General features: G+C 39.7%; 3 protein-coding genes across 11 annotated transcripts in view; 1 reads left to right on the plus strand and 2 right to left on the minus strand.

Moving 5' to 3' along the window:
* LOC128744122 (serine-rich adhesin for platelets) overlaps positions 1-16,735 on the minus strand; it is a 139,300-nt gene extending 122,565 nt beyond the window's left edge. For 3 of the 9 annotated variants that reach the window (XM_053840908.1, XM_053840915.1, XM_053840916.1), the window contains exons 1-2: positions 16,566-16,667; positions 14,525-15,050 (exon numbers count right to left, since the gene is read on the minus strand). In XM_053840908.1, coding sequence (XP_053696883.1) covers positions 14,525-14,750 — 226 coding nt within the window. In that variant the 5' untranslated portion in view covers positions 14,751-15,050; positions 16,566-16,667. Of the gene's footprint in view, positions 1-14,524; positions 15,051-15,375; positions 15,579-16,336; positions 16,541-16,565 lie in introns of those variants that run through there. The other 6 variants (XM_053840909.1, XM_053840914.1, XM_053840913.1 and 3 more) reach the window with 6 other exon arrangements.
* Positions 16,736-22,974: 6,239 nt separating this feature from the next.
* Positions 22,975-23,847, plus strand: LOC128743169 (39S ribosomal protein L17, mitochondrial). The gene is made up of 2 exons (XM_053839694.1): positions 22,975-23,023; positions 23,088-23,847. Exon 2 carries the CDS (start codon positions 23,111-23,113, stop codon positions 23,684-23,686), a length of 576 nt encoding a protein of 191 aa, XP_053695669.1. The 5' UTR covers positions 22,975-23,023; positions 23,088-23,110; the 3' UTR covers positions 23,687-23,847.
* Positions 23,848-24,005: 158 nt separating this feature from the next.
* Positions 24,006-25,912, minus strand: LOC128744679 (cytochrome P450 4d2-like). Its single transcript, XM_053841845.1, has 2 exons — positions 25,255-25,912; positions 24,006-25,197 (listed from the first exon to the last, which is right to left on the minus strand). Exons 1-2 carry the CDS (start codon positions 25,887-25,889, stop codon positions 24,297-24,299), a joined length of 1,536 nt encoding a protein of 511 aa, XP_053697820.1. The 5' UTR covers positions 25,890-25,912; the 3' UTR covers positions 24,006-24,296.
* Positions 25,913-26,121: the final 209 nt, after the last annotated feature.

Genomic DNA, 26,121 nt, shown 5'->3' on the forward strand with positions numbered 1-26,121 from the left:
CATTAATCTACTCAACACCGACAAATCGTGCATGACTGTCAATCGTCATCATTTGACACAGTCAGTAGCTTCAGCTGAAGCTTGCTCGAAACGTTCTGTTCAACAAATTGAACAAGTCGCTTCATATATGAATTACATAAATATGAATTCATTTATTTCTTTCGACGATACCGGGCTCTGATCAGAATACGGGGATCTTTGCGCGTTTGGAGCATTCTTGCCAGCAAAGGATCTGCCAGTAAAGAATTTGGAATATTTTTTAAGTCTTTCGAGTGATATTTGATTACACAAGGAGATGAAATCTGCATCCCACTATCTTCGAATAGTGGGATTGATAACAGAGAAGAGAAGGTATTTGTGAACGACGATGACGAGGATGACGTTATGCAGGAGCTCCGGTTTGGGGATGGAGAAAAAATTGTAGAGAGGCTGTAGGAGACGGGGGTTTTAATTATGCTGGAAGCAACAATACAAGATATTTTGTAAATAATTAAAGGCGGGTCTCCCTACTACAAATTTGAAGAAATGAAAGGAAAGTTCCTGATGTGCTTAGAGTCATTCGTTAGACATCATGAAAGCGGAAGTTTTTTCAATTGTTGGAAGTGTTGGCAATGAAATTCGTTCTATATTAAGGGAATTAAATCGCTAAGTGTGTTATATCTGCTTCAATTCTATTTTGCTAAGCAACAATACTGAAGCTAACGTTTCAAAATAAAAAGATTTACTGAAAAACATCGATATTTCTATTGATTTCGAATAATCTGCCAATACCGGTATTCTACCGGTATTACCGGTATTTTCTACGCCAATACCGAAATACCGGTTTTCACCAAAAGCGCCCAATACCGACAGCCCTATCAGGAAGGCAGTAAACGAGGTTGAGTGTTCGTTCAAGATAATTACTCAGTGGATTAACTTGTTTCAAGTTAAGGAATTCAAATCCACCAACCACAGCAACATTAGCAGCAGTAAGGAGGGAATTGTCGTATTATACTACATCTTCCCCCTTAAACCAATAAGTTTGCGGTTGGTTGTATTCATCGAAAATGAGAATTCTGTGGTCTGGAGCCCCCTAAAACTAACTACCTTGCTTCGATTAGGAGGAATGTAAACTGCCACAAGCAAAACCTTTGTGTCTCTGATAACAGAAAACACACAGATATGTTCGAGAACTTCCATGGTTTAGATCGACCATCGAATTAGGGAACTGTTGAACACCGGTGATTAATACGCCACTAAAAGAACTCTTGTGACTGTTCTTCGAGCTACGATCACATCGATACATGTTGAAGGCGGATCCAAACAGCAGAAGGGAAATGATTCAGCAATCAGTTTTAGTTAACAAGATTACATAATTGGTGCAGTCATTAGTTAGATGTGAGGAGCAGGTCTCCCACTTTATTGCTTAAACCTCGCACAGTACGCTCTAATAACAGATGACAACTTAAATTTTGGAATTTTTTTTGAGGCCCCTATACTACACAACAAACGAGCTCAGAGAGAAATGAGAGTATGTATGTGTTAGCTCTCTCTCTCTCCTCTTTTTGTCAAAATTTTTTGTTGTGTTTATACTTCCCTTGTTTGGCTTAAAATGACGTGAAACAAGAAGCATTTCGAGAGCGCCCTGTACACTTCTACGAACTGCCACAGAAATCTAGGCAAAAAGTATACGGTACAACATTTAAAAAGCGAATATGTTGCGGCTTCCACTGTTTACTATATCCTACGATGCCCAACAACTATTCGCAAGCAAGGTAGTGGAAGACCAGCCAAAATTATGGACGCAGAAGGACATCGTTTTCTTTCTCGTTTCTTCAACAACAAGCCCTCTCGTGTGGCTATCAATTAAGATGCAGCAGACGAATGTTTGAAGAAAATTTTGATCCCGTTTCTACAATAACATCATGCAGATGGACAATACGTGTTTTGGCCGGATAGAGCATCATCGCATTACGCCAAAAAACACAATCGTTCCTGAATACCCATTCGATCCCATTTTTACCCAAAAACCATTACCCGAAAAATCTGTCTCAGTGCGCCCAATGGAAGATTTCATCGGGATTTTGAGTTCCTTGGTGTACAAAAATAACTGGAGAACCACGAATCGCAAAAAGTTGATTGGTAGAATCAGATCTTATTCATGTATCTTTGTCTTTTGTTGACAGCTTGAGAAAAAAAAATTTTAGTTGTCACCCGTTAATAACCGTGTCATTGGTGTGTGTAGAGAGTTCACAAGAGATTCCATTGCGTTACTATGAAGAACACCTATAATTTTATGATGTCGTTCGTAATTATAAAAGAAGTTTTCAATTATTTTGTATACTTGAAAAAGGAAAATCTTCAAATCATCATTCATTCTTCAATTCCTTAAGCGTGTCGAGACGCGGGTTAACTTTCGATCTGGTCAAGCCATCTAGCACGATGTAACGTAAAAAATAAAAAAAAACATTAATTCATTCATGTTGGATGGTACGAAAAGGAAACCTCAAGTTTGATCTAGTAGAAAATAAACAATAGCAAAAATCTGCCCTTTTTGGTGGAACGCAAGGAAATTTTCAAAGTGATTTTTATGTTAACACATATTTACCACATAAGTGGCGGAGGAATATTTAGTTAGCTTTTTGAAAAACTAATCTAAACCCTGCGACGTAATAGATAGGAAACCACCTCGATAACAAATTTTATAATCGATAAAACTAGTAGGATAAAATGAGCATACCTTGAACTTCAAACCGACAGTCAAGCAAAGCCGCCGGGTGCCACTCGCCGTGGAGCCACGTGAACCACCCTGTTATCTAATCAGCCATGATATTTATCGTCTTATCAACAGAGTGCGGTTGATGTATATTGCACTTCTCAAACATACTGATGATAGTAAAACTGTCATATATGTTTATTGAGTAGCCTGGACGTTTAATTACGCGAATTAAAATGTTGAACGATTGAAGGTTTATTTTTTATTAGCATAAGGCTTCCAACAAATAAGGCAATTCAATACAGATTAGAATATATAATAATGCACAAATATTATGTGTGTCAAGAATCTTGACTCAAGATAAATCCTGCAGCACAATGCACAAAGAATAAGTTGGCTTCAAAAGAACAGATTTTAAAAGCTAATTAAATAGCACTCAAATTGTACTCGAGCAGACCGTCGCTGCTGTTTGCTATAATTATCGAGAAATTTTCGCTACAGTTGGGTAAAAATATGAGCCACGGCAAAAGGCAACAAAAAATGGTTGCTTCAATTAGTATTCTGCACCAAGCAAATTCGCCAACCGTTGCCGGTTTCGCGTCGTTTCAGTGATTTTTTTGCGCTTCATCCCCTTCCAGCAATGGCTTTATTTTTGGAGCAACAAATTTGCTCACTTGTGCTATTTTCCCGGGAGGTAACCTGAACTCGGCTAGAGCAAGCCGTTGGCATTCAAGCTTTCGGGAACACTTGAGCAAACTAGCGTAAGTTTTTTTTCGTGAAGAAGAGGAGTAAACAAATGCGCACAGGAAAGTAGAACAATGAGTTGCTTTTGTGCTAATTTACTTGCTCATCGCCAGCTGGTTCGATGGGAATGGAACTTTTTGCGCACTTGAACGGTAGCGGCAGTTGTTCGATCGATCGGAGGGGCTTCACACCACACCAGTAGAATTTGCGGGATATATCCGTCTGCTGGAGGAGCCGGTAAATTATGGCGCAAGATCCGGTCCATACACTACTGGGTGGCTTATCGTCGCGCCGCCACCCGGTCGGAGCAGTTTTTTGCACCGACATGTCGGGTGGAATTATCTCTTTAGGTTAAATATACGGCGAGGTTTATCTTATCGAACGGTATTGACAGCCTTTGGGCATACGTTTAATGACAGCTAATGGTGACCTTGCAGAGCGCAGAGGCGGTATTATGTCCGGGCCTGATGCGAAGCTTTCCTTATTTGGTTTAACGAGTAATAAATGAAAAGCTGCCGAAATTAGTACAGTCTTCTGAGACGCCATAGCCATAAGCGTCATTATATGTAGCCTGTAGGTGTGAGCTTAAATCGAAAAAATCCCACTATTTTACAACATTTTTTAATTTACAATCAAAAAGCTTGTACAAATTTCCCGCTTCAGAGACCATATCAATATAATAAACATCTTCACTGTATGCTAAATGTATTTCTTATTTGTTAAAGAGCTCATAGCAGCCAAATTTTTTACCCTTTTTGGACGACGAAGAAAAAAATGTCCATACAGCAGAGGCAAAAACTTCACTTAAACAACATTACAAAAAACACCTGCTGAAATCACCGTTTAGTATCAACATTTTCTTCTTATTTTTTTTTATTGTTGTTTACAGTCTTCAGTACAGTACAGACTAGTATTACTTATATAGATCTAATTTTCTGAATTAATTATTGCACTTCTAAACCTACTTTTGCTAATATTAAAGTCAACTAAATGGTTTACTTCATTGAAATGTCTACAACAAGCATGAAGCGGGTTATTATGGCCATACGATGTTCGATGCCTCGGGGTCCAAAGTAACGCGTAATTTCAACTGCTCCAGGAGGTAACTGCTATCGACGGCCCCCATTAGTAAGTCGAAAATAAATAATCTTCGCGACAATACTCTTCTTTCTGCTAGCGTACTGAGTCTTATTAACCGGCAACGATTTCCATAAGCAGGAAGGTGTAGCGGGTTCTGCCATGGCAAGCGGCGCAGAGCATACCGAATGAATGCACGTTGAACGCTTTCAATTTTATTGGCGTGAGTAACATTATATGGTGACCATACCGGTGCGGCATACTCCAGAATACTGCGAGCAAGAGAGCAATACAGCGTTTTCAAAGCATAAAAATCTTCAAAATCAGCGGCAACCCGACGGATAAAACCAAGAATGGCGTACGCTTTGGACGAAATCGTGTTAATGTGCTCGTCGAACTTTATCTTGCTGTCGATTGTAACCCCCAGATCCTTGACGGAGCTGCATCGTGCTATGTCATGTGCGTGTATGCAGTATGTAAATCGTTGTGTATTGCGAAGGCGGTAGTAAAAAATAACGTTGCATTTCAATACATTCACTTCCATACCGTTTACGTGGCACCACCGAAGCAGGTTGTTAATATCACTTTGCAAAGCGTCGCGGTCGAGAGAGGAAGTGATAGTACGGAAGATTTTTAGGTCGTCAGCGAACAACAATTTCTCGGAATCGATCCAATCGCAAATATCATTCACGAAAAGTACAAAGATTAATGGTCCTAGGATACTGCCTTGAGGTACTCCGGACGGAATGGGAAAGCTATATGACTTAGTTCCTTGAACATTAACGGAAGCCGTCCGGCCAGTCAAATAAGAGTACACCCAGTTACAAATCCAATCCGGCAAACCTAGACGCCTCATTTTTTCAACAGCTAGCGCGTGTGGAACCTTATCGAAGGCCTTAGCGAAGTCAACGTATATTGCGTCTACCTGTTGACGTTTCTCTATGCGCCTCAACGTGTTAGTTACAAAGCACATGAGACAGTGGAGCGATTTTTTCAAACCCGTGTTGATATTCAGTGATTACGTGGTGAACCGCTGCGTATAGCGAGCGATGTACTATTTTCTCAAAGACTTTTGATATGCTGTTTAAGACCGAGATACCTCTGTAGTTTTCAACGTTATTCAAGTTGCCAGATTTATGAATCGGTGTAATCGAAGCATGTTTCCAAGCACGAGGGAAAACTCCAGTAGCAAGTTAACTATTCAGGATCAATCTGAGAGGGACTGCCAATGTTGTAGCGCAATGTTTCAGAAATAGCGGCGATAATCCGTCAGGACCCGGTCCTTTAGAGGAGTTTACTGTCGAGAGAGCGGATGATATATCGCTTAACGATAGCCTCATTGGAGGAAAATATAAGTCGAACGTTCGTATATTTCGGACTGCATCATGTTGATTTATCGGAGGGTCGTTGCAATACACCGTTTGAAAGAAATCAGCGAATAGGTTTGCGGAATCTTCTGCGTCACTCACTGTCGTATCTTTATAAAAGACGGTATTTGGAACTCCGCCGCTTACTACGGTTTTTGGTGAACTTCCAGAAAGACGAAGAGGATCGCGTTTCACTTGAGATTCGATTCCACGAATATAATCCCGGTAAGCTGCGTCACGTTGTGCGACATATTGTTCCTCGAGTTGACGGAGAACCTCTTTAAACTGGGTAGATCTGTGTTTGAGATAGCGCTTACGAGCTTTTCTTAGGCGATTACGACTTGACCTTCTGACCTTATAAAACACATGTTGTTCCATAATTTCACATTACTGTTGAATCATTAATTCTAATAAAATTAACCCTTTTAAACGTTCTAAAATCATCTTTGTTTTTGAACTAATTTTTTCTTCGATCAAAACAATTCTGTCGGCGCCCTTGTTGCCACTTTCTATCAGCAAATTTTGTGAAATAAATCTTCCCCTTTTGTTTACAGAATTATTGGTGACTGTAATTAGCAGATTTTATCACCAGCGCATATTAATTCATAAAAATAGAGGATATTATTTAATTTTAGTCAGACCTAAAATATCCCAATAAAAAAACTCGGAAACAATGAGGTTATCAATTTGGCATTACTTTCCGCGTGTGTACAGGCATACAGAGTATGCGTGACGTTCGATTGCCCTAGTTTTATGAAGGGTCTACCTAGTGACGATCATTTCAATACTTCGATTCCTCGCTCAAAATTTAGAACGATCTGTAATCGTTCTTAAAACAAATCTTTTGAATTCCCGTCTTTCATTAAATGAAGGTAACCAACGCAACCACTGGCGTGCCTAAGCTGGGCTACACTGCACTGGGGCACGTACCACACCTTCTTTGTAAAATTAACAGTAAGACAAAATAATGTCTGTAACACAAAAGTCTGCAGGTTTAAATTAAACCGTCCACTATTTTTGCGATAAGTAATTAATTGCTTAAAAATAGTTTCAGTTTCAAGTTTCATTTTGAGGGGGCTCCGTCGCCGCAAGGTTACCAAGTTTGCTTTGACAAGCGAGGGGTCGAGGGTTCGAATCTTAGTAGAATCAGGCCATTGTCATGTCTAGGGACTTTACCATGGATTGATTCTCAGGACCCTGATCATTACGCTTTCTTCATGTGAATTTTAGATTATTCCGATTAGGCCCCTTCACAATGCAAAAGTCACCTTATAGTCACCTTATAGTTTGTACTGGTTAGCGGAACGCAATGAGTCCTCGCCAGGGACAGCTTTAATATGGGATTTTTTTTCCATGTGTGGACTCATCACTGCGACCAGTATAGTTGATCTATTGTGATATCGCCCGGGTGTTCGCTGTATGACCTGCACTGCATTTCTTTTTGCTCTAATCGCTATTGAATGAGCGATATCCTTATTAAATTTCATGCGTGCTTGTGTGTGGGTTACCCTTCCTTCCAAGTTTGATCTACTTTACCCACTTATTTCTCGCTGCCAGTACTATCCCATATTATAGCCGTCCCTGGCGAGGACTCATTCGTACCTCTGACCAGTACACTTAACTATAGGAGGGACATTTGCACTGTCAAGAGGCTTCAGAGGGTAAATATAGAATTCACAATGAAGGAAAGGTAAATGGAGGGGCCTGAAAATAAACTCATGCTAAAGTCACTTGACATCGAATGGCTTGATTCTACTAACATTCGAGCCCACGACCACTCGCTTGTCAAAGCATACTCGATAACCTTGCGGCTATGGAGCCCCCCTTAATATGGAATAGTACTGGCAGTGAGGAACGAGTGAGTAAAGTAGAACAAGCCTTGAAAGAAAAGGCTGTTTCACACAATCACGTTTAAAATTTAATAAGTATATCGGTTACTCAATAGCGATTGTAGCAAAAAGAAATGCAGTGCAGGCTATACAACAAACATCCGGGCGATATCACAATACAGTACGACACATATATATTCGAACAAAAATCATTTTATGCTTACAACGGCATATACAATTTGTCCCAGATGGGTTTGTCCTATCTACAAAAAGGGTGATCGGCTAGACTGCTGCAACTATCGTGGTATTACGTTGGGGGCTTGCGCAACTACGTACCAAATTTTTACTATCCGACAGATCTTGCAGAAAAATCGGGAGTACAACGTGCCCACGCATCACATCTTTATTGATTGCAAAGCAGCATACGATATAGTCGATCGAGACTAGCTATGGCAGATAATGCACGAACACGGTTTTCCGGACAAACTGACGCAACTAATCAGAGCTACATTGGATCGAGTGATGTGTTTCGTACGCATCTCTGGGACACTCTCGAGTCCCTTCGAGACGCGACGAGGGTTGAGGTCAACATCGCTCTTGAGGGGGTGATCCGACGAGCGGACATCGAAACGAGAGGCACGATTTTTACCAAGGGTAGCCAACTTCTAGGCTTTGCAGGTGACTTCGATATCATAGCCAGGAACTTTGCGACGGCGGAGGCAATCTACGCCAGACTGAATGCAGAGTCTAGGAGAATTGGGCTAAAAATAAATGCATCGAAGACCGAATACATGAAAAGAAGAGGCTCAAAGCAAACAAACGCGCGTCTCCCACGGACGGTAACCGTTGACGGGCGACGAACTAGAAGTGGTAGAGGAGTTCGTGTATTTGGGATCGCTGGTGACCGCGGACAACAACACTAGTGAGGAGATCCAGCGGCGCAGCCAAGCGGGAAATCGGGCCTACTTTGCCCTTCGTAAAACGCTACGATCAGGAAGCGTACGCCGCCGCACGAAGTTAACCATGTACAAAACTCTTATTAGACCGGTAGTTCTTTATGGACTTGAAGCCGTGATGCTGTTCACGGAGGACATACGCGCCCTTGCCGTGTTTGAGCGGAAAGTGCTTCGGACGATATTTGGCGGAATACAAACTGAAAGCGGAGAGTGGCGGAGGCGTATGAATCACGAGCTACAGGCACTGCTTGGGGAGACTCCCATCGTACATCTAGCGAAAGTTAGCAGGCTACGGTGGGCCGGACACGTCGTAAGGATGCCGAACGACAGTGCGACGAAAATAGTACTCTTCAACAACCTCACCGGCACCAGGAACAGGGCGGCCCAACGTGCACGATGGCTCGACCAGGTCGAAAGCGATTTGCGACTTCTGAGACGACTAGGGAATTGGCTACGAGTGGCCCAAGACCGAGTTGAATGGAGACGAGTGCTTGAAACAGCACGAGCCACTCCGGCTCTATGCTGCTGAAGAAGAAGAAGAAGAAGAGATAAAAAAATTAAAAATGAATTCCTATTTTGTGGACGGAAAAAGTTAAAACAAAAAAGCCAAGACGTAAAACGGGAGATAAAACAGAAAACTGGAGAGGAAAGGGAAAAAGGAGCTAAAAATAGAATAAAGGCGACAGAAAAGATGGGAAAACTATGCATCAAAACGAGAAAACCGGAACAGACGAAATCGAAAAATGGGAATAAAACGATATAAAAGGTGTTAGAAAAAGACGACTTCTGGAAACGAAAAAAGGGAAAAAGAGAACAGAAAAGCCGGGAACCGGAAAGAAAATAACAAAAACTGGGTTCAAAGTATGAGAAAAATGGGACTAAATAAGCAAAAGAACGAATGAGAGAACGAAACCCAAGTAAACGGTACAGAAAAGTATAAAACACGCAGCAAAAAGGGAAAAAACAGGAAAGAAACAGGGAAGGAAAAAAACGTGTACGAGAATAAGATGAAAAATATCAAGCTTAATTTTGAGCAAAATATTGTGTTTAATTTCGTGTCCATATCCGGTTTGAAGTAGAACTTCAAGTTCAAATTAGTCCAAATTTCAGTTTAATTTAATGTCCAATGTGAAGCTCAGTGTCAAGTTCAATTGCATGTCCGTTTTTAAGTCCAAATTTGTTTGGATTCCAATTTCAAATAAAAACTTCATATTCTGTATTGAATCCGGTTTCAGGTCTGATTCCAAGTAAAACTTTCAGTCTAAATTGTTCTAATTTTTAGTCCATTTCAAGTTCAAGTGAAGTTCCAAGCCCAAATTCAAGTCTGTTTTAAAGACCTATGTCATGTCCGATACCCGAATCTCTGCTGGGAGAGGCTGTCAATAGGACCGTAGGGCTAGCGCCGTAATTGTCATGTACTCTAGCAGCTGGCTGTGTAAACTGTCGTATAAAAAGCAGAAGATCAAGTTTTGATACCGGAATGTAACAGCTAGGTTTTGCTTTTTTTCAAGTATAATTTCAACTTTAATTTCTAGTCCAGTTAGAAATCAAATTTCTAGTCCAATTTTATATCCCGAAAGTCCCGGAGTTATTACCCAAATAGGCCGGTATCTATACCTATAAATAAGGATTTCTGTCTGTCTGTCTGTCTGTCTGTCTGTCCGTATGTTCCTTATAGAATCGAAAACTACTGAACCAATCGGCATGAAAATATGCATGTAGAGGTTTTTTGGGGCCAGGAAAGGTTTTAGTGATGGTTAGAAACCCCTCCCCCCATTAAGAGGGGGGGCTCCGATACAAATGAAACACAAATTTCTCCATAACTCGACAACTAATCAAGCAAATAGAACAAAATTTGGCATGTGGGTGTTTTCGGTGACAAGAATTTATTCTATGGTAAATTGAGACCCCTCCCCTCTTTATAAGGGGAATTATAACACCTCTCCTCTTTAAAAGGGGGGGCTTCCATACAAATTTCCTCAGAACTCGAGAACTAATCACGCAAATGGAACCAAATTTGGCATGTGAAGGTTTTCGAGGGCAATAATATTTTCTATAGTAAATTAGGACCCTTCCCACTTTAAGAGGGGGGGCTCCTGTACCAAAGAAACACAATTTTCCTCATAACTCGAGAAGTAATTAAGCAAATGGAACCAAATTTGGCATGTGAGTTTTTTTGGAGACAAAAATTTTTTCTATGATGAATTGGGACCCCTACCCGTTTTAGGAGGGGGGGATCCTATACACATGAAATACAAATTTCCTCATAACTGAAGAACTAATCAAGCAAATGGAACAAAATTTAGCATGTGAAAAATTTCGAGGGCAAGAATATTTTCTATGGTGAATTAGGACCCCTCCCAACTTTAAGAGGGGGGGCTCCTATACAAACGAAATACAAATTACCTCATAACTCGAGAACTAATCAAGCAAATGGAACAAAATTTGGCATGTGGGTGTTTTTGGAGACATTATTTTTTTCTATGATGAATTGAAACCCCTCCCCACTTTAGGAAGGGGGGCTCCTATACAAAGGAAATGCAAATTTCCTCACAACTCGAGAATTAATCAAGCAAATGGAACCAAATTTGGCATGTGCCAGTTTTCTAGGACATGAATATATTCTATAGTGAATTAGAACCCCTCTCCACTTTAAGAGGGGGGGCTCCTATACAAACGAAATACAAATTTCCTCATAACTCGAGAACTAATCAAGCAAATGGAACCAAATTTGGCATGTGAAAGTTTTCGAGCGCAAGAATATTTTCTATGGTGAATTGGGACCACTCCCAACTTTAAGAGGGGGGGGCTCCTATACAAACGAAATACAAATTTCCTCATAACTCGAGAACTAATCACGCAAATGGAACCAAATTTGGCACGTGGGTGTTTTTGGAGACAAAAATTTTTTCTATGATGGATCGGGACCCCTACCTACTTTAGGAGGGGGGGCTCCTATACAAATGAAATTCAAATTTCCTCATAACTCGAGAACTAATCAAGCAAATAGAACCAAATTGGGCATGTGGAGGTTTTTGGAGGCAAAAATATTTTCTATGGTGAATTAGGACCCCTCCCAACTTTAAGAGGGGGTGCTTCTACACAAATGAAATACAAATTTCCTCATAATTCGAGAACTAATCAAGCAAATGGAACCATATTTGGCATGTGGGTGTTTTTGGAGGCAACCATTTTTTCTATGATGAATTAGGACCCCTTACCTTTTTAAGAGGGGGGGCTCTCATACAAACGAAATACAAATTTCCTCATAACTCTAGAACTAATCAAGCAAATGGAACCAAATTTATCATGTGGGTGTTTTTGTAGGCAAGAATATTTTCTATGGTATATTTTCTATGGATTTCCCAACTTTAAGAGGGGGGGGGGGGGCTCCTATACAAATGAAAAACAAATTTCCTCATAACTCGAGAACTAATCAAGCAAATGGAACCAAATTTGACATGTAAGTGGTTTTGGACGCAAGATTTTTTTGTATGGTGAATTGAGACCCCTCTCTTCTTTAGAAAGCGAGTTATGGCCCATCTCCCCTTTAAGAGGGTGGGCTTCCATACAAATGAAATGCAAATTTCCTCTTATCTCGAGAACTAATCAATCGAATGGAACCAAATTTGGCATGTGGGAGTTTTAGATGGCAGAAGTTTTTTCTATGGTGAATTACGACCCCTTCCCCTTTTAAGAGGGGAGCTCCCATACAAATGAAATTCAAATTTCCTTATAACTTGAGAACTAATCAAGCAAATGGAACCAAATTTGGCATGTGGGAGATTTTGGAGTCTTGAATTTATTTTACGATAGTTAGAGACCTCTCACCCCTGTGGTAGGGGGATGTGGACTCTCATACAAATAAAACAGAAATTTTTGCGAAACTCAAAAACTAATCGAACTCGAGAAATTCGAGACTCTTCCATAAAACATTAGTCAATACAAGACCACAAAAACTATCTATAGTAACACTAGATCATTCAGGACGAGACGGTCGCGAGTGTTGCCGGTGACCCGCCGTCGGAAGCGCCGCCCACTGGGGGGCTTGCAAAACTTGAGATTGTGACAAAGATCATCCGAGATTCATGATTTATGTACAACACAGGTTAATTTGTGGCAATACGAAGTTTGTCGGGTCAGCTAGTTTTTTATAAGTTATAATAGATTCGCCATTCTACCCGTACAAACCAATTAAATTCACCCAGAGTTTCTGAGATTCCTCGTATTGGAATTGTGTGAAGTAAATCTGCAGAGGATTCGCACAGAATGCCTTGCTTATGGAACCAGGATTCTTATATGAGAATCAAAGAGTTCAATCTCCGGGATACCTATAACTTGATTGTTGTTATTCTTCAGGGGAATGCATACCGGCCTACACAAATACATGCGCACTCATTTCGTAAACATTGTTGTGATTTTAGGTTCGGCCGAAGGAAAATTTTGGTAGACGAATTTAAAAATTGTACGACGAATTTAAAAAAAAAGTCAGCATAATTTCCATAAGATGCTGATTATAATCGCTTTTTAGTAAAATAAAATGCAGAAGGTTAGTATGTTTGCGTCAAATCAGTACAAGAACTTTTGGATTATTCGTTAAAAAAAATTCTGTGGCTTTCCTTATTACGGTGGATATTGGCAAGTTCAGATTTTTTAATGACTGAAAGAACACCTAATTTATTCGTGATATACTGTGGACATTGCGGTAGTTAGTCACAGGAAACAATAGTCCAAAATATATATTTATATGGACCTTTTTGGTTTGCTACGTTGTGAACATAAGACGTCATAGTAAGCACATTTGAAGGCAACGGTCAAACATGAGCAATACCACGACTAAAATATACGTATATTTAAGTCGTGAGCAAAACATTGCCAACCTACCTAGCAATACGTAGACGTACACACACAATGGCTTAGTGTCCGAGCCCGACAAGTTCATATAAGCAAATGTTAGTTGGTACGCAACTGGCGTCAAGCTAGTTTGTGGGAAATGTCAGTTTATTCGCAACAAGATACTAAAATTGAAAGAACAAGAGGTAAATCTCATCTTGTAATGAGCACTCAATCTCCAAGTTCAAGCACTCCATTACATCTCATTTGAAACGTTTACCAATAACATTAATTCATACAACATTTTGGTTTCCGTTTAGGTTACTGGCTATCGCCTCCAATAAACTTTACGCGTAGGGATGTTTCCCTTACAAACATCCACCTTACTGTTGTCATTGACTGTGAGCACCATACCAGCGTCGAAGCGCGCAAATAAACATTACCATCCGGTACAAGGTAGCAGTTCTGTTATCAGTTTTAACGCGAATCACTCAAGGAAACAACATAGATGGGGTAACAACACCAGAAAGTTGGCAATAAAGTTCCACGTTTGTAGCATTCCTAGCAAACCTGTTTGCAAACGGTTGCGAATACCTAGATATCGCAGCATGGCGCGAGCGAGCGAAATTAATGCAAAAACATATTGCCAAAAACTGGTATCGCAACTCGATATATACAAACTGTCGTTAAAAAAATGAGAAAGTTGATGACAGTAACGATAGTAGAATAAAGGGTACGATGAAGGTTTCAGAATCTCCGTTTTTAGTGTAATTTTTGAACTTGAAAAGTCTAGTATGGTCAGATTTTGATTTAAATTGATAGAAGAGAATCATCAAGTAAAGTATCCATCGTACCCTGGCATCCTCTACCGCTGGGAGAAAGATATAAAATGGCAAAAAAATGATAGTAAAGGAATGTTATCACTTGATAATAAGATGATAAAAATAGACAAATGAAGATAAACAGAAACGTTCAAGTGTAAAGCCAATAGCTAGCTAGCTAGTTAATGATGTTTGATGATACCTTTAAGACCAGTACCGAAGGGCACACCGGGACCTGCCCTCGGCGTGGTCGGCGTAGTGAGAGCGGCGGCTACCGTGGATGCACTGTCATGCACTTGCGTGGCGGCGGCGCCAATCGTTTTGGCTAGATTCTTTCGGCGCTGAATCAATTCCTTTTTCCACTGCGGAATGGCCTCCGGTTGACCGCCACCGGGAGTGGCACCGCTGCCGTTAGTATCAGCCATCATGCTTTGGTTGGTGATGATCAGAAGAGAGGGGCAGTTGTTAATTTGCTTGCGTTCGCGCACTACTGCTAGGCTTAGCGGGGTTAGTCACACATACACATTCAACGTTTTGTTAATTGGGCTCTGCTTGCCGGTGAATTTTTAAGCACAAAAAAAAACAATGCCACTCAAGCTTGTCTTGCTGGTCTGTTCACTTGTTATTATTTCATGTTAATGAGTTTATCATCTGCTTTTTCAAAATCTCATCGCACTCTCTTCAACTAGGATGCTGCCATTTATTCACCTGTGCTTTTCTTCCACAATCTGTTGGAGGTTAACGTATAAAAAATTCATTTACGATTCAAACACTATTTTGTTCCCTGGTTTCTGTTGCACAATTGACGAATTCCTGGTGCTCTTACAGAAAGCTCCGGGCTGACTCAGCCTGATGTTTTTTGGTCTGTTGCTTTTCGTAGTGACCACGAGGCTATTTTTCGCCTAAGTGAAAATCAATTTTACTATCGCTTGCAAACCGTTTGATAAGATAGGCAAGTTCGGCAAAATCACCGTCAACAGGTGATAAAAAAATATTATAACGCTGAAGCAATAAATTAGTATCTTACCAAAAATGATAACAACGAACACTTACGGTCAAACTTGTAGCAAATAGTTCTCTGGGTTGACTTGAGCATTCTCTAACTAAACTATTCATCCATTCTAGTCTAGTCAGTTAATTCAATGGCATTAACTAGCTCATGTAGATGTTACACGCAGGTCATAAACGATGCGCCGTTTTGTTTTAGATGTGCCTTATTGAGCACAAAAAATATAAGAGTGAGAAAATCTACAACTGTGTCAGTTTCTGTAGAACGAATAGAACAACAAAAACAGCAGAAATTGCAATGAGATTTTTTTTAAATTAAAGATTGTCCTATAAGTTCAAACTAGTTTTAATGTAAAGAATATGAAAGAATTATGCAATCTAGACTGCCATATAAAACAAAACACAGGATAATTTTGATTGTCGGTAGAATATGTACAGATCTACCTAAAACCTTTCATCGAAAAAAGCTGCCAACTCTTCAACGAACAAATCCGGTGGACTGTTTGTACGGTTTCACACAGCACTCAACAGCCCCAGCCAGCAGTGCTTTTGTTTATTGTTTTATGCAGCGCAGCGGTCCGTTTTGCCTGCCTGCTTTACCCTTGCGCTCCGGCTCTAGCCTAGCCGACTCCATCGTGGCACTCTGTTCAATAGGCAGGCTGGCTTGGTATTGGTATGATAATTTGCCAGTGTGCTGAGCGGAAAAAGGCAAGAGTGCATTGTTCTCGCCGCATTCATTACTTCTTTAATACACTCCACTGTACGATGATAAAAAGCATCGTCCCATAACAATTTCGCAAAATTTATTGTCCCTGTCTGCGAGGGCTGGGAGTATTTTACGCACAGAAAGCACAGCAGATTACGGTATTTGTTGGCGACCATTCCCGATGAAGAGAGTCGACCTGAGCAAACAACAGAAATCGATTTTGTAGCTGGGCTCCCCTTTCTCCAGTTCTTCCTTGTATTTTTTGCAAATTTTTTTAATCCCTCATGTTTAAGTACGCACAAATCTAACTATAGAGCCAGCTCAAGTGCAGCTTATCTACACGGTCTAAATGGACCTCTAATTAGAACATCACACGTTTTCCTATTCACTTGTCTGTTGCCTGGCTATCCAATTTGCTTCCAGTTCCTTCAGGAGATTAACTTTGATTGCGTGTATAGCGAAAAACGAGCCATGCATGCGATTAACACTAGATTCACACAGAAAACAGTGCACCGAGACCGTGACTTACAACCACACAGCCCACGGCACCGCGATCCACCGGAAATAGACCCAGTTTTGTAGGAAAGTACACCTTTTTACCTAATTGTATCACTAAAATCTAAAAAACAATACTTTTAACTGCGAAACCCGAGCAGGAAAAACAAGTTTGAAGTCGTCAACGTCGAGGCGAATGACACTTGCACCATCAGCAATCGATGCTCGCTCTCTTGGATTGCCGCTAAAGCTTCTCTCTTCTCTTCTTCTGTTACCTGGTTACGCAAAGTGGAATACAAAGCTGCAGGGTTGAATTCGTACCATTCGGTTATTTTATAACCGTTTCAGGCTGTGAACCATTTCGCGAAATTTTTAACTTTTTAGTTGAAATTTGACAGTTTAATGGTTATTTCTCCTCGAGTGGTTAAAATCCAGTTCAGAATGCGAACCATTTCATATTTAACAGATTGATAGTTGTTTTACTCACTGAGAGCATATATGCGGTGAGGATGAAGATATGTTTCTATAACAGCGAATTTATTTATTCAGTCCAGGTTGGAATTGGACGAATTTTTTGTATTTATTTGCTCCTATTTGATAGATAAATTTAAACCTATATCAATTTGATATATGTGCTTGGGAAGTACCTCAGAGTGCACAACCAGTAAAACCACCCCTCTTCTTCAACCGATGTTATCGTTTCAGCATTAAACCTAGTCCAATGTGATGTCCTGTAGGTAAACAATTTTTTTAAAGTATAAAACCACCCCTTTTCTTCAATCGCCTTTAACATTTAAGATTGAAATCCAAATTTATGTCCTGAAGGTGAAACATCATTGAAAAGTGAGCGGTCATCCTTTCCTTTTGCCAGATTGTATCCATATAGATAATGCAAGAATTTGTTCGAAACTGTTGTCTTGCATTTGTGCATGTAACGTGACACAGAATTCTCAAAGCGAGGAAAATCAGCGACTCTCTTATCCGAGAATAGTTTTGAACGTTTCGTTTGCTGCTTTGCATCAGTTAGTTGCTGGTAATTCTTTACATAATTTTCATGGTCAAGCATTACATTCAGATTAATTTCTTTCGAAAATGATGGACAAGGCAGGAGGGACCCTTAGTGATGCCAATGTTTATTTGACTGTCAACTCAGTATAAGGCAGTAAGGTACAAAACATTTCGCAAACAACTTTAACTTATTTAGTAGCTTTCAATCATGGGAATGAATAAAACGCTGTAAAAAATTATCGACTTACAAAATTTAGATTTCTCAACCTGTAGCACAACCAAACCATTTTAACAAAACAATTTTTTTGATATCATCAAACCAAATACATAGATCCATAGATATATGTCTAACTAAATAGTGTTGAAGTATGATTTGAGGCGCTATTAACATTCATTCGAAAGTAATTGAATATTCTCAACCTGCAGTCTCAACAAACCCCATATATGCTGCATGTAGCATGTATACATGAAGAATCGTATTATTACACGCATGGATATATGCTAGTATCACCAGAAAGAGACTTATGTAGCCCTGCGTCACCTATATGCGGTCGTGTTTTGTACACAACCTCTCTGATTTTTTAGCATGTTTTTTTCTTTTTATATTTTAAATTTGCAATAACTTGAGAACGGTGGGGACTAAGAAAAAAACTCATATGACATAATTTGTTCAAAATGATGCGTAGAATTTGATTTTGTTGGTGTTTTACCAAAAACTGCAGAGTTTGGATATTTTTGAAAAACTTGTCAAATTTTAAAGATATTTAAAAAAATCCGAAATCGTACCATCGATAGCTTTTTGCCAAATTTTAGGGCATAATTTAAGCTATCTTTGAAAATAAAAAAAAAAAATGCAAATCGGAGGGGATGGTTTTGAGATAATTGACATTTCATAATTTTTATTATGGTTTAGAAAAGTTTTTTTCTCTCAGCGTAATTTTTTTGACCAAACTCGTGACTTTAGTCATGACCTTGAAATGCGGTCAGGCATATATAATTATTTTTTTTTTTTTTGAAACGATGATTCTACAATTGATCAAGGGACGGTAAGAGAAAGTAATGAAGAAGGATTTTTTTTTAAGTTAAAGTTGTTTTTTTCTGAAAATACATTTATCCAGCTTTTTACGCGCTATAATGGCGGACGCTATAAATTGTGTTCGTAATATGTGAACAATCTTTTTGACAACTCTGCATACATCAAAACTGGGCACTCTTCTCCTGTACGGCAGTGTTGTTCTTTCTTTCGTTTACGCAAAAGAAGGAAGGCAATAGTTTTGTTTACATTTCGCACAGTTTTGCTTTCCTTCTTTGACGTAAACGAAACAAAGAGCACGGTAGTATTGCAAGAGAAGAGTGCCAGATTTGATGTATGCAGAGTTGTCAAAAAGATTGTTCGCATATTACGATCACAATTTATAGCGGCCACCATTCCCAGATAACACAAAATCGTAATAGAACGTTCACATTAAATCGTTTTCATGTCAATTTCACATTGGAATTGTATAATGATTAGAGTATGTCAAATCGAAGTGAACAATAAGTTGTCTTGCAGTCGTGCGTGTCTTCATATACAATTCATGACTGTGAATTATAAAGCAGTATAGACGATTGCAATATTTGATTATATCTTAATCATATATTCAGGAGTATTTAGTTGCGTGTTATAAAAACTACGCAAAATAGAATTACAAATAATTGTCAAAATTTTCGCACGTATATCGCCTCCACTTTGGTACATATATGTTCTTATATGGCGTGAAATATAACTTTTTCGTTCAGATATGATTTCGTATATCTCAGTTGCAATCGAGATATACAAACCAAATGGTTTACTGGGTTATAGCGCGTAAAAAGCTGGATACCGTTTTTGTTTTTTATCCTTGGTTAGTTCCAACTTGACCACTGAATAAACAAACATTTTCGGGAGAATAAACAAACATTTTCGAGTTGTCCGCATATTGCTTACAGCGTGGTTGAAAAAATCCCAGAGCAAACCCGACGTCTAAAAAGTTCGACCCAGAGCGAAACTAAGTTCAACCTGAGTAATAAAACCAACGTTTTGACAGCCGTTCAATTGAAACTAAGGCGAACCTAGATTGGATCTAATCAAAAACAAAAACGCTATTGATTTCCTACAACTTCTTCTTTGACACCTTTTTGATCAAATAAGTACACTCAAAATATTCTGCACATAACTAATGGTTAATTTCCATATGAAATTCCAGATAATTATCATGAGTCACATATAAGCACAATCCGCCTAGCAATACACATAAAAATTATACGGATATGAATAGTACACTCAACCCCCGCTAATATGAAAAACAGCTCGTTCAGATTGGGCGAGTTCATTTTTAATCTGAATATTTGGTAACTCTATTCATTTTTACACACGCGCAAGACGCGCACCCTATGAACTTGTTGTTTTGATTTGACGAAAACAAACATTTTGAAAACATCTCAAACATGCGCGAATTCTAAAGGATCGGTTTGTATAATACGAAATTGGCTCGGCAGTTTAGACTAAAATGGTCTATTTTGAGTGCTGGAGACAGATAAGTTGCATATGAGCTATATTGCCAAAGTTTCTGAGCAAGAGGAAACGTATTAAGATTTTATGCTTTTTTTTAATTTACCGGTCCACTTTAACGTCAATTGTGTGTGACGCTTGATCGGTTTTTAATGTGAACGCATTCATACCACCGGGGTACAGATTAAAAATGTTCAGATTAAAGAAGGTCATACCAACGGGGGTACACGGTATGTGCAATTATACACATAAAAAATATGCGCATATGAATAGTACCGTGCACCCCCGCTGGAATGACCTTCTTTAATCTGAACATTTTTAATCTGAACCCCGTTGGTATGAATGCGTTCACATTGATCAAGCGTCATACACAACCGACGGTTAAGTTGACCGGGCAAATTGAATAAAAGCAAAAAAACTTGATACGTTTCCTCTTGCTCAGCAGCTTTGGCAATATAGCTCATATGCAACTTATTTCTCTCCAGCACTCAAAATTGACCATTTTAGTTGCTATCCAGCTTTTTACGCGCTATAATGGCGGACGCTATAAATTGTGTTCGTAATATGCGAACAATCTTTTTGACAACTCTGCATACATCAAAACTGGGTACTCTTCTCCTGTACGACAGTGTTGCTCTTTCTTTCGTTTACACAAAATAAGGAGAGCAATAGTTTTGTTCACATTTCGCACATTTTTGCTTTCCTTATTTGGCGTAAACGAAAGAAAGAGCACGGTAGTGTTGCAAGAGAAAAGTGCCAGATTTGATGTATGCAGAGTTGTCAAAAAGATTGTTCGCATATTACGAACACAATTTATTGCGTCCACCATTATAGCGCGTAAAAAGCTGGATTGTCGAGCCAATTTCCTTTTCTACAATCTGGATGTTCAGAATTCGCGCATATTAGACATGTTTTCAAAACGTTTGTTTTCATCAAATCAAAACGATAAGATCATAGGGTGCGCGTATGTGAAAGTGAATAGAGTTACCAAATATTCAGATTAAAAATGAATTCGCCTGATCTGAACGAGGTGTTTTTCATGTTAGCGGGGGTTAAGTGTATGTGCAAAAGTTTCGCGTACCCATAAATTATAACTGTTTGGCATATAAAGTTCATTAATTGGGCACATTGCAAAAATCTATGTGTGGGGCACATAGAAACTATACGAAAAGTTTTCTCAGTGTAGTTTTCAAGATATGATAAAGTAATCAAAGTAATCTCATTTCTACACTCAAAATATATTTCACGTCAAAGTTACCTGAAAAGTTATGTGAATATTTTCCACCCAGGTTTTCCTGTACTATTTACGTGATTTTCAGGTAGTTCGCACGCATACTAATGCGTTCACGTGAAAATCAGATAGATGTTATTATTTTTTCCAATAACAATCACCTGAAAGTCACGTAAATCCCTGTAGAGAAATTTACGTGATTTTTCACGTGGAAAGGACGTGTGGATTATTTTGAGTGTAAATATGCCCTTTTGAAAAGTTACTCTTGACGAAAAAAATCAAGTTTAGTGGAAAATGAGTATTCTTGCTTGGTATATCCAACATCACGTTAGGAAAATTTCATTCCAATCAAATATCGACCTTTTCGCGTGCCTAATGGCGGTTATTTGTTTATTAGTTTATTTGGTAAAAAAGTCAACAGATTTCTGGATCCTAATGACTAATAAAAACTACTAGCTAATGTTCTAAAGCGAGATTTCAACACGTTGCGGCTAACGCCAAAGTCAAAACAGGATACAAAACGGTTAAAATTGCGTTGTAAACCATTAATAGTGCTAAAGGTGCTGTAGTTGGTTCTTCTGTGTGGTATACGTAGAAATGAATTGTTCCGTGTTAAGCGAGGCGGAGCTGAGATGTCGATTCTCTCAAGTATCCAAGAGCAGTCGATCCGAGACGTCAAAACATCTGATATAAAAACAGCTTTGATTACGTCCCGGCGTCTTTGCAGAGTCCAGGTTGATTAGTCTGCAACGCTGTTCGTAGCTTGGTAGTCTGATCGGGTCGTTCCATGGTAGCCGTCGGAGCGCAAAGCGAATAAACCTCCGCTGTACTGCCTCGATTCGGGTGACGCCATTTTGATAATACGGGCTCCATACGGGTGCGCAGTATTCAAGATTAGAACGAACTAACGCACAGTAGAGTGATTTCAAGCAGTATATATCATTGAAGCTTTTGGCGATACGCATGATGAATCCCAAATTCATGCAGGCCTTGTCGACAATAAAGGAAACGTGTTGCTTGAAGGTCAGTTTGGAGTCGAGTAGTACACCGAGATCTTTGACGCAATCTACACGTCGTAAAGACATGCTTGACAGTCGGTATTCGAAGATTATCGGATTCAGCTTTCTGGAGAACGTAATCACTTCACATTTATCGGGGTTCAATGTTAGACGATTGTTTTTACACCATTCGGCAAATATCGACAGCTGGTCCTGGAGCGCAAGAGTATCAGACGAGTCATTTACTTTTGCGAACAAGTTTAGTTAAAGTTAGTAAGGTTAGTTAAAGCCCTATAAAGATATACATTTATAGGGCTTCACGGCTAGTGGGCACAACTTTCGGAAAAAATAACATGCTTTTGGCAACTCTGCTCACGTCAAGTTGACATTTTTCCCCTTGTAAAACTGTCAAGCGTACGTTAGCAAAGTTGCCAAAAGCATTTAAATATTTTCCAAAAGTTGTGCCCACTAAGTAGCCGCCATTAAGCACGCGAAAAGGTTGGATAGTCGAGTCAAATCGTTTTGCTATAGTTTACCTGGAATTGCTCTAGTGTTACTTTATTACTGTCTAATTTTAAACCCTGATTTTAAACCGGTTCATGAAAAGCATGGAAACACAAACATAACTCTTTCGATATTTTTTCGATATTTTTGACATTTGTAAGCAAAGTAAAGTTATTTTGATTGATTCGCCTTTAGGTTGCATGTTCTTCTGCATACAAATTGTAATAAAATGTGTTCGTGATTGAATAACCGCTCGATTCTAACGATAAAAAATCTACTGAACAGGTACGTCGAATCCTGGTTCCAAAATGAACCAAGCGGAAGTAGCCAAGCTGATGTCGCAGCTGAAGATTGCCGTTCGACCCCGGCATCGCAACCTTAAAAACAAGGATGGTCCCGAGGGTCGGCTGGAGAAGCTGCGCAAAACTGTGACGGCCTTGGTTAAGCACGAACGTATCGAACTGAACTATCAGCGGGCGGACGAAGCGCGCGGTTACGCTGAGCGGCTAATATCGGACGCCATTCGCTACGGTGACCGGCACCGGCAGACGATGGAAATGGCCGACTTTTGGTTGGTGGAGAAGCAACTGGTGCACAAGCTGTTCAAAGTGTTGGCTCCCCGGTACGAGCAGTACACGGTGTCCGCAACCCGAATGTACAAAGCACCGAAAGACTACCCGGGATGGTACCGACCGCGGGCCGTTCTGGAGCTGAGAGGGAATCCCTATCCACCGTTGGTGCCGAGCGTAAGCAGTAATCGCTTTTTGCTGCATAATGTTTTGCTGGATGAGGCACAGAAGGAGCTGCGTAAGGAAAAGTATGCGGAAATAGCGGAACAGATTGTGGAAAAAGGCAAGCAGGAAGAAAGTGATAGTACTAAATGATTTGTTCGAGAGTTAGTTTTTAAATATATAGCATTCAATTAAATGTTCGTGTTCAAAAATTCTTTGCCCGTAGGCCCTTGCTAATATTAGCAAAATTTACTTTCTTATTTATTCGACGGTTTTTCGAAATCGCAATCTAAAAGTTTTAATTGATCCGCAATGTTTGTTATTGAGTGTCATACAGGATTTTTAATACATTTGTATTCAAATTTGTTTTGAAAGCTTGGAGTATAAATGGAATAAATATGTAATAGACGGTACTAGTGAATAATATGTGATGCAGTTTTATTTTATCAGCAATAATCACAATTTGGAAGGTTCTTCGTTAATGTTAAACTTATATGCGGATATCTTGTAGCTTAGATTTGCATCATTTACAATAAATTTAATTTAGTATCACATTTTCCTGAATTTCAGCATACATAATTGAATTAAGAAATCTCAAATTGCATCATGTCCATTAATCAACGAAATTTTGCAATCTCAACGTGTGATTTTCCATAGTCATCATGGTTGATATTGTTATCTTTTAGCCTGTTTATTACATACAATCTATTGCGACTTACAAGGATCATCCAACACTAGGCGTGGTAGCTGGTAACGCTCACAATTAACGGGGTTCGATTTTAACGAATATTCCATTGACCGGGCGGAGTGTCATGTCGGTCATGATACGCACTTTGTTTTGCGGATCACACGCTAGCAAACGGTAGCTCCCCAGCAGTTTAACGAGAGTAGTTTTAATCTCCAGCATTGCATACTTTTGTCCAATACAATTTCTAGAACCAGCACTAAAGGGAATGTACGCGTAAGGATGACGTTTGCTGCTGTTTTCTTCATTGAATCTTTCCGGGTCGAATTTATCAGGTTCTGGGAATACTTCCGGATTGTTGTGCATGGCGTAGATTAGTACAGCAATATCAACACCGCTGGGGATTGTCTGGCCGTCGATAACCATATCGCTAGCCGATTTTCTGCCTATAATAGGAACGGATGGATGGATACGAAGTACCTCTTTGATAGTCATTTCCAAATATTTCAGCTCCTGCAGGGTACCGAATGTCAATTCGGTGCTTTTGAAGTCCTTTCCCAACACGTGTACCATTTCGTCGTATAGCTTCTCTTGAACCTTCGGGTTCTGAGCAATGTGATACGCACTGAAACTGATGCAGGATGTCGTGGTGTCGTGCCCTGCAAACATGAACGTATCCACTTCTTCTCGAATATCTGAGTTACTCAATGGATGATTATCGACCGAGATGTTTAGCAACAGTTCAAGAAGGGTCATTTTTCTTTTCCCATAAATATCAGTTTCCTCTAGCTTCTGTAGAGCTGCATCACGCGCCTGCTCGTCCTCAAGTTGAGCTTTCCGTTCGCGAATGACCGAATCGGTAAAACCATGAAGAACCTCCAAGGCTGCTTTCTGGCGGTGAACAGCCTTGCTCAGATGAAAGAAAATTTTAAATTCCCTAAACAAACTGAACAATCGCATGAAAATAATTTTAGACATTCTGAAAGGAACAAGTTTAAGCATTCATTTCCTTAAAAATATAATACGTAATACAAACTGCTTAACCGCTTTGACGTACGGTGAATCCGGATTTTCTTGAGCATTTATTTTAACGCCCATCGCCGATTCGGAAATGATATCCAACGTGCACAGCGTTACATGCTCGTAGATGTTAAAATCTCCTCCGCTTAGTTGCTTCTTTAGTTTCGAAACAAACAGTTCCGCCCTTTCGTTGAATATTGCTAAAAATTCTTCCAACATTTTAAAGTGGAAAGCTGGTGTAATAATCTTCCTACGTTGTGCCCACTTCTTACCGACCGCGGTTATCAAACCTTCGTTCAGCCATGGTCTCATGAAGTCGTAGATAAGCGATTTTCGAATCGTTTTTGCGTGGATAATTTGCTCGACGGTTTTTGCGCTCGTTACCTGCAGTCCCGGTTTATTTAGGAACGACTGGCCAATCAGATCGTTCCCGTAGCGTCGGTGGAAGTTGGTGAACGTTTTGAACAACCCAGGCGGCGTAACATCAGGCCGATAGAGGAGTGCATTGCCAAATACTGGTACCCCGGGAACGCTTCCAAAATTCGGCAATTTACGCCTCAATTCACGTGTCAGTCGAATGTTGTTCGCAACCGTAGTTGCAAGCCAGATAATCGAGATTAACACCAAAGAAATCAGCAAAAGGCCAAACATTTTACTATGCTACTTTTGTACTACAGCTTGTTTGAATGCAATGCAAAGCGCAACTTAACTCAACGAGACTTAATCAATGACTAGAATTGCCAATGAGATAGACGCGGTATACATATGAAGATTGCGATTATTGCGAGATTGCACCTTGTTACTGGCGTTGTCTACGGATGTGTAGGTAACCGCAGAAGAACTGATGCCGGTTGTAAAAACAGGTTTGTCAATCAACATCCCC

Source organism: Sabethes cyaneus, chromosome 3, assembly GCF_943734655.1.
Source record: "Sabethes cyaneus chromosome 3, idSabCyanKW18_F2, whole genome shotgun sequence".
Lineage (NCBI taxonomy): Eukaryota > Metazoa > Arthropoda > Insecta > Diptera > Culicidae > Sabethes > Sabethes cyaneus.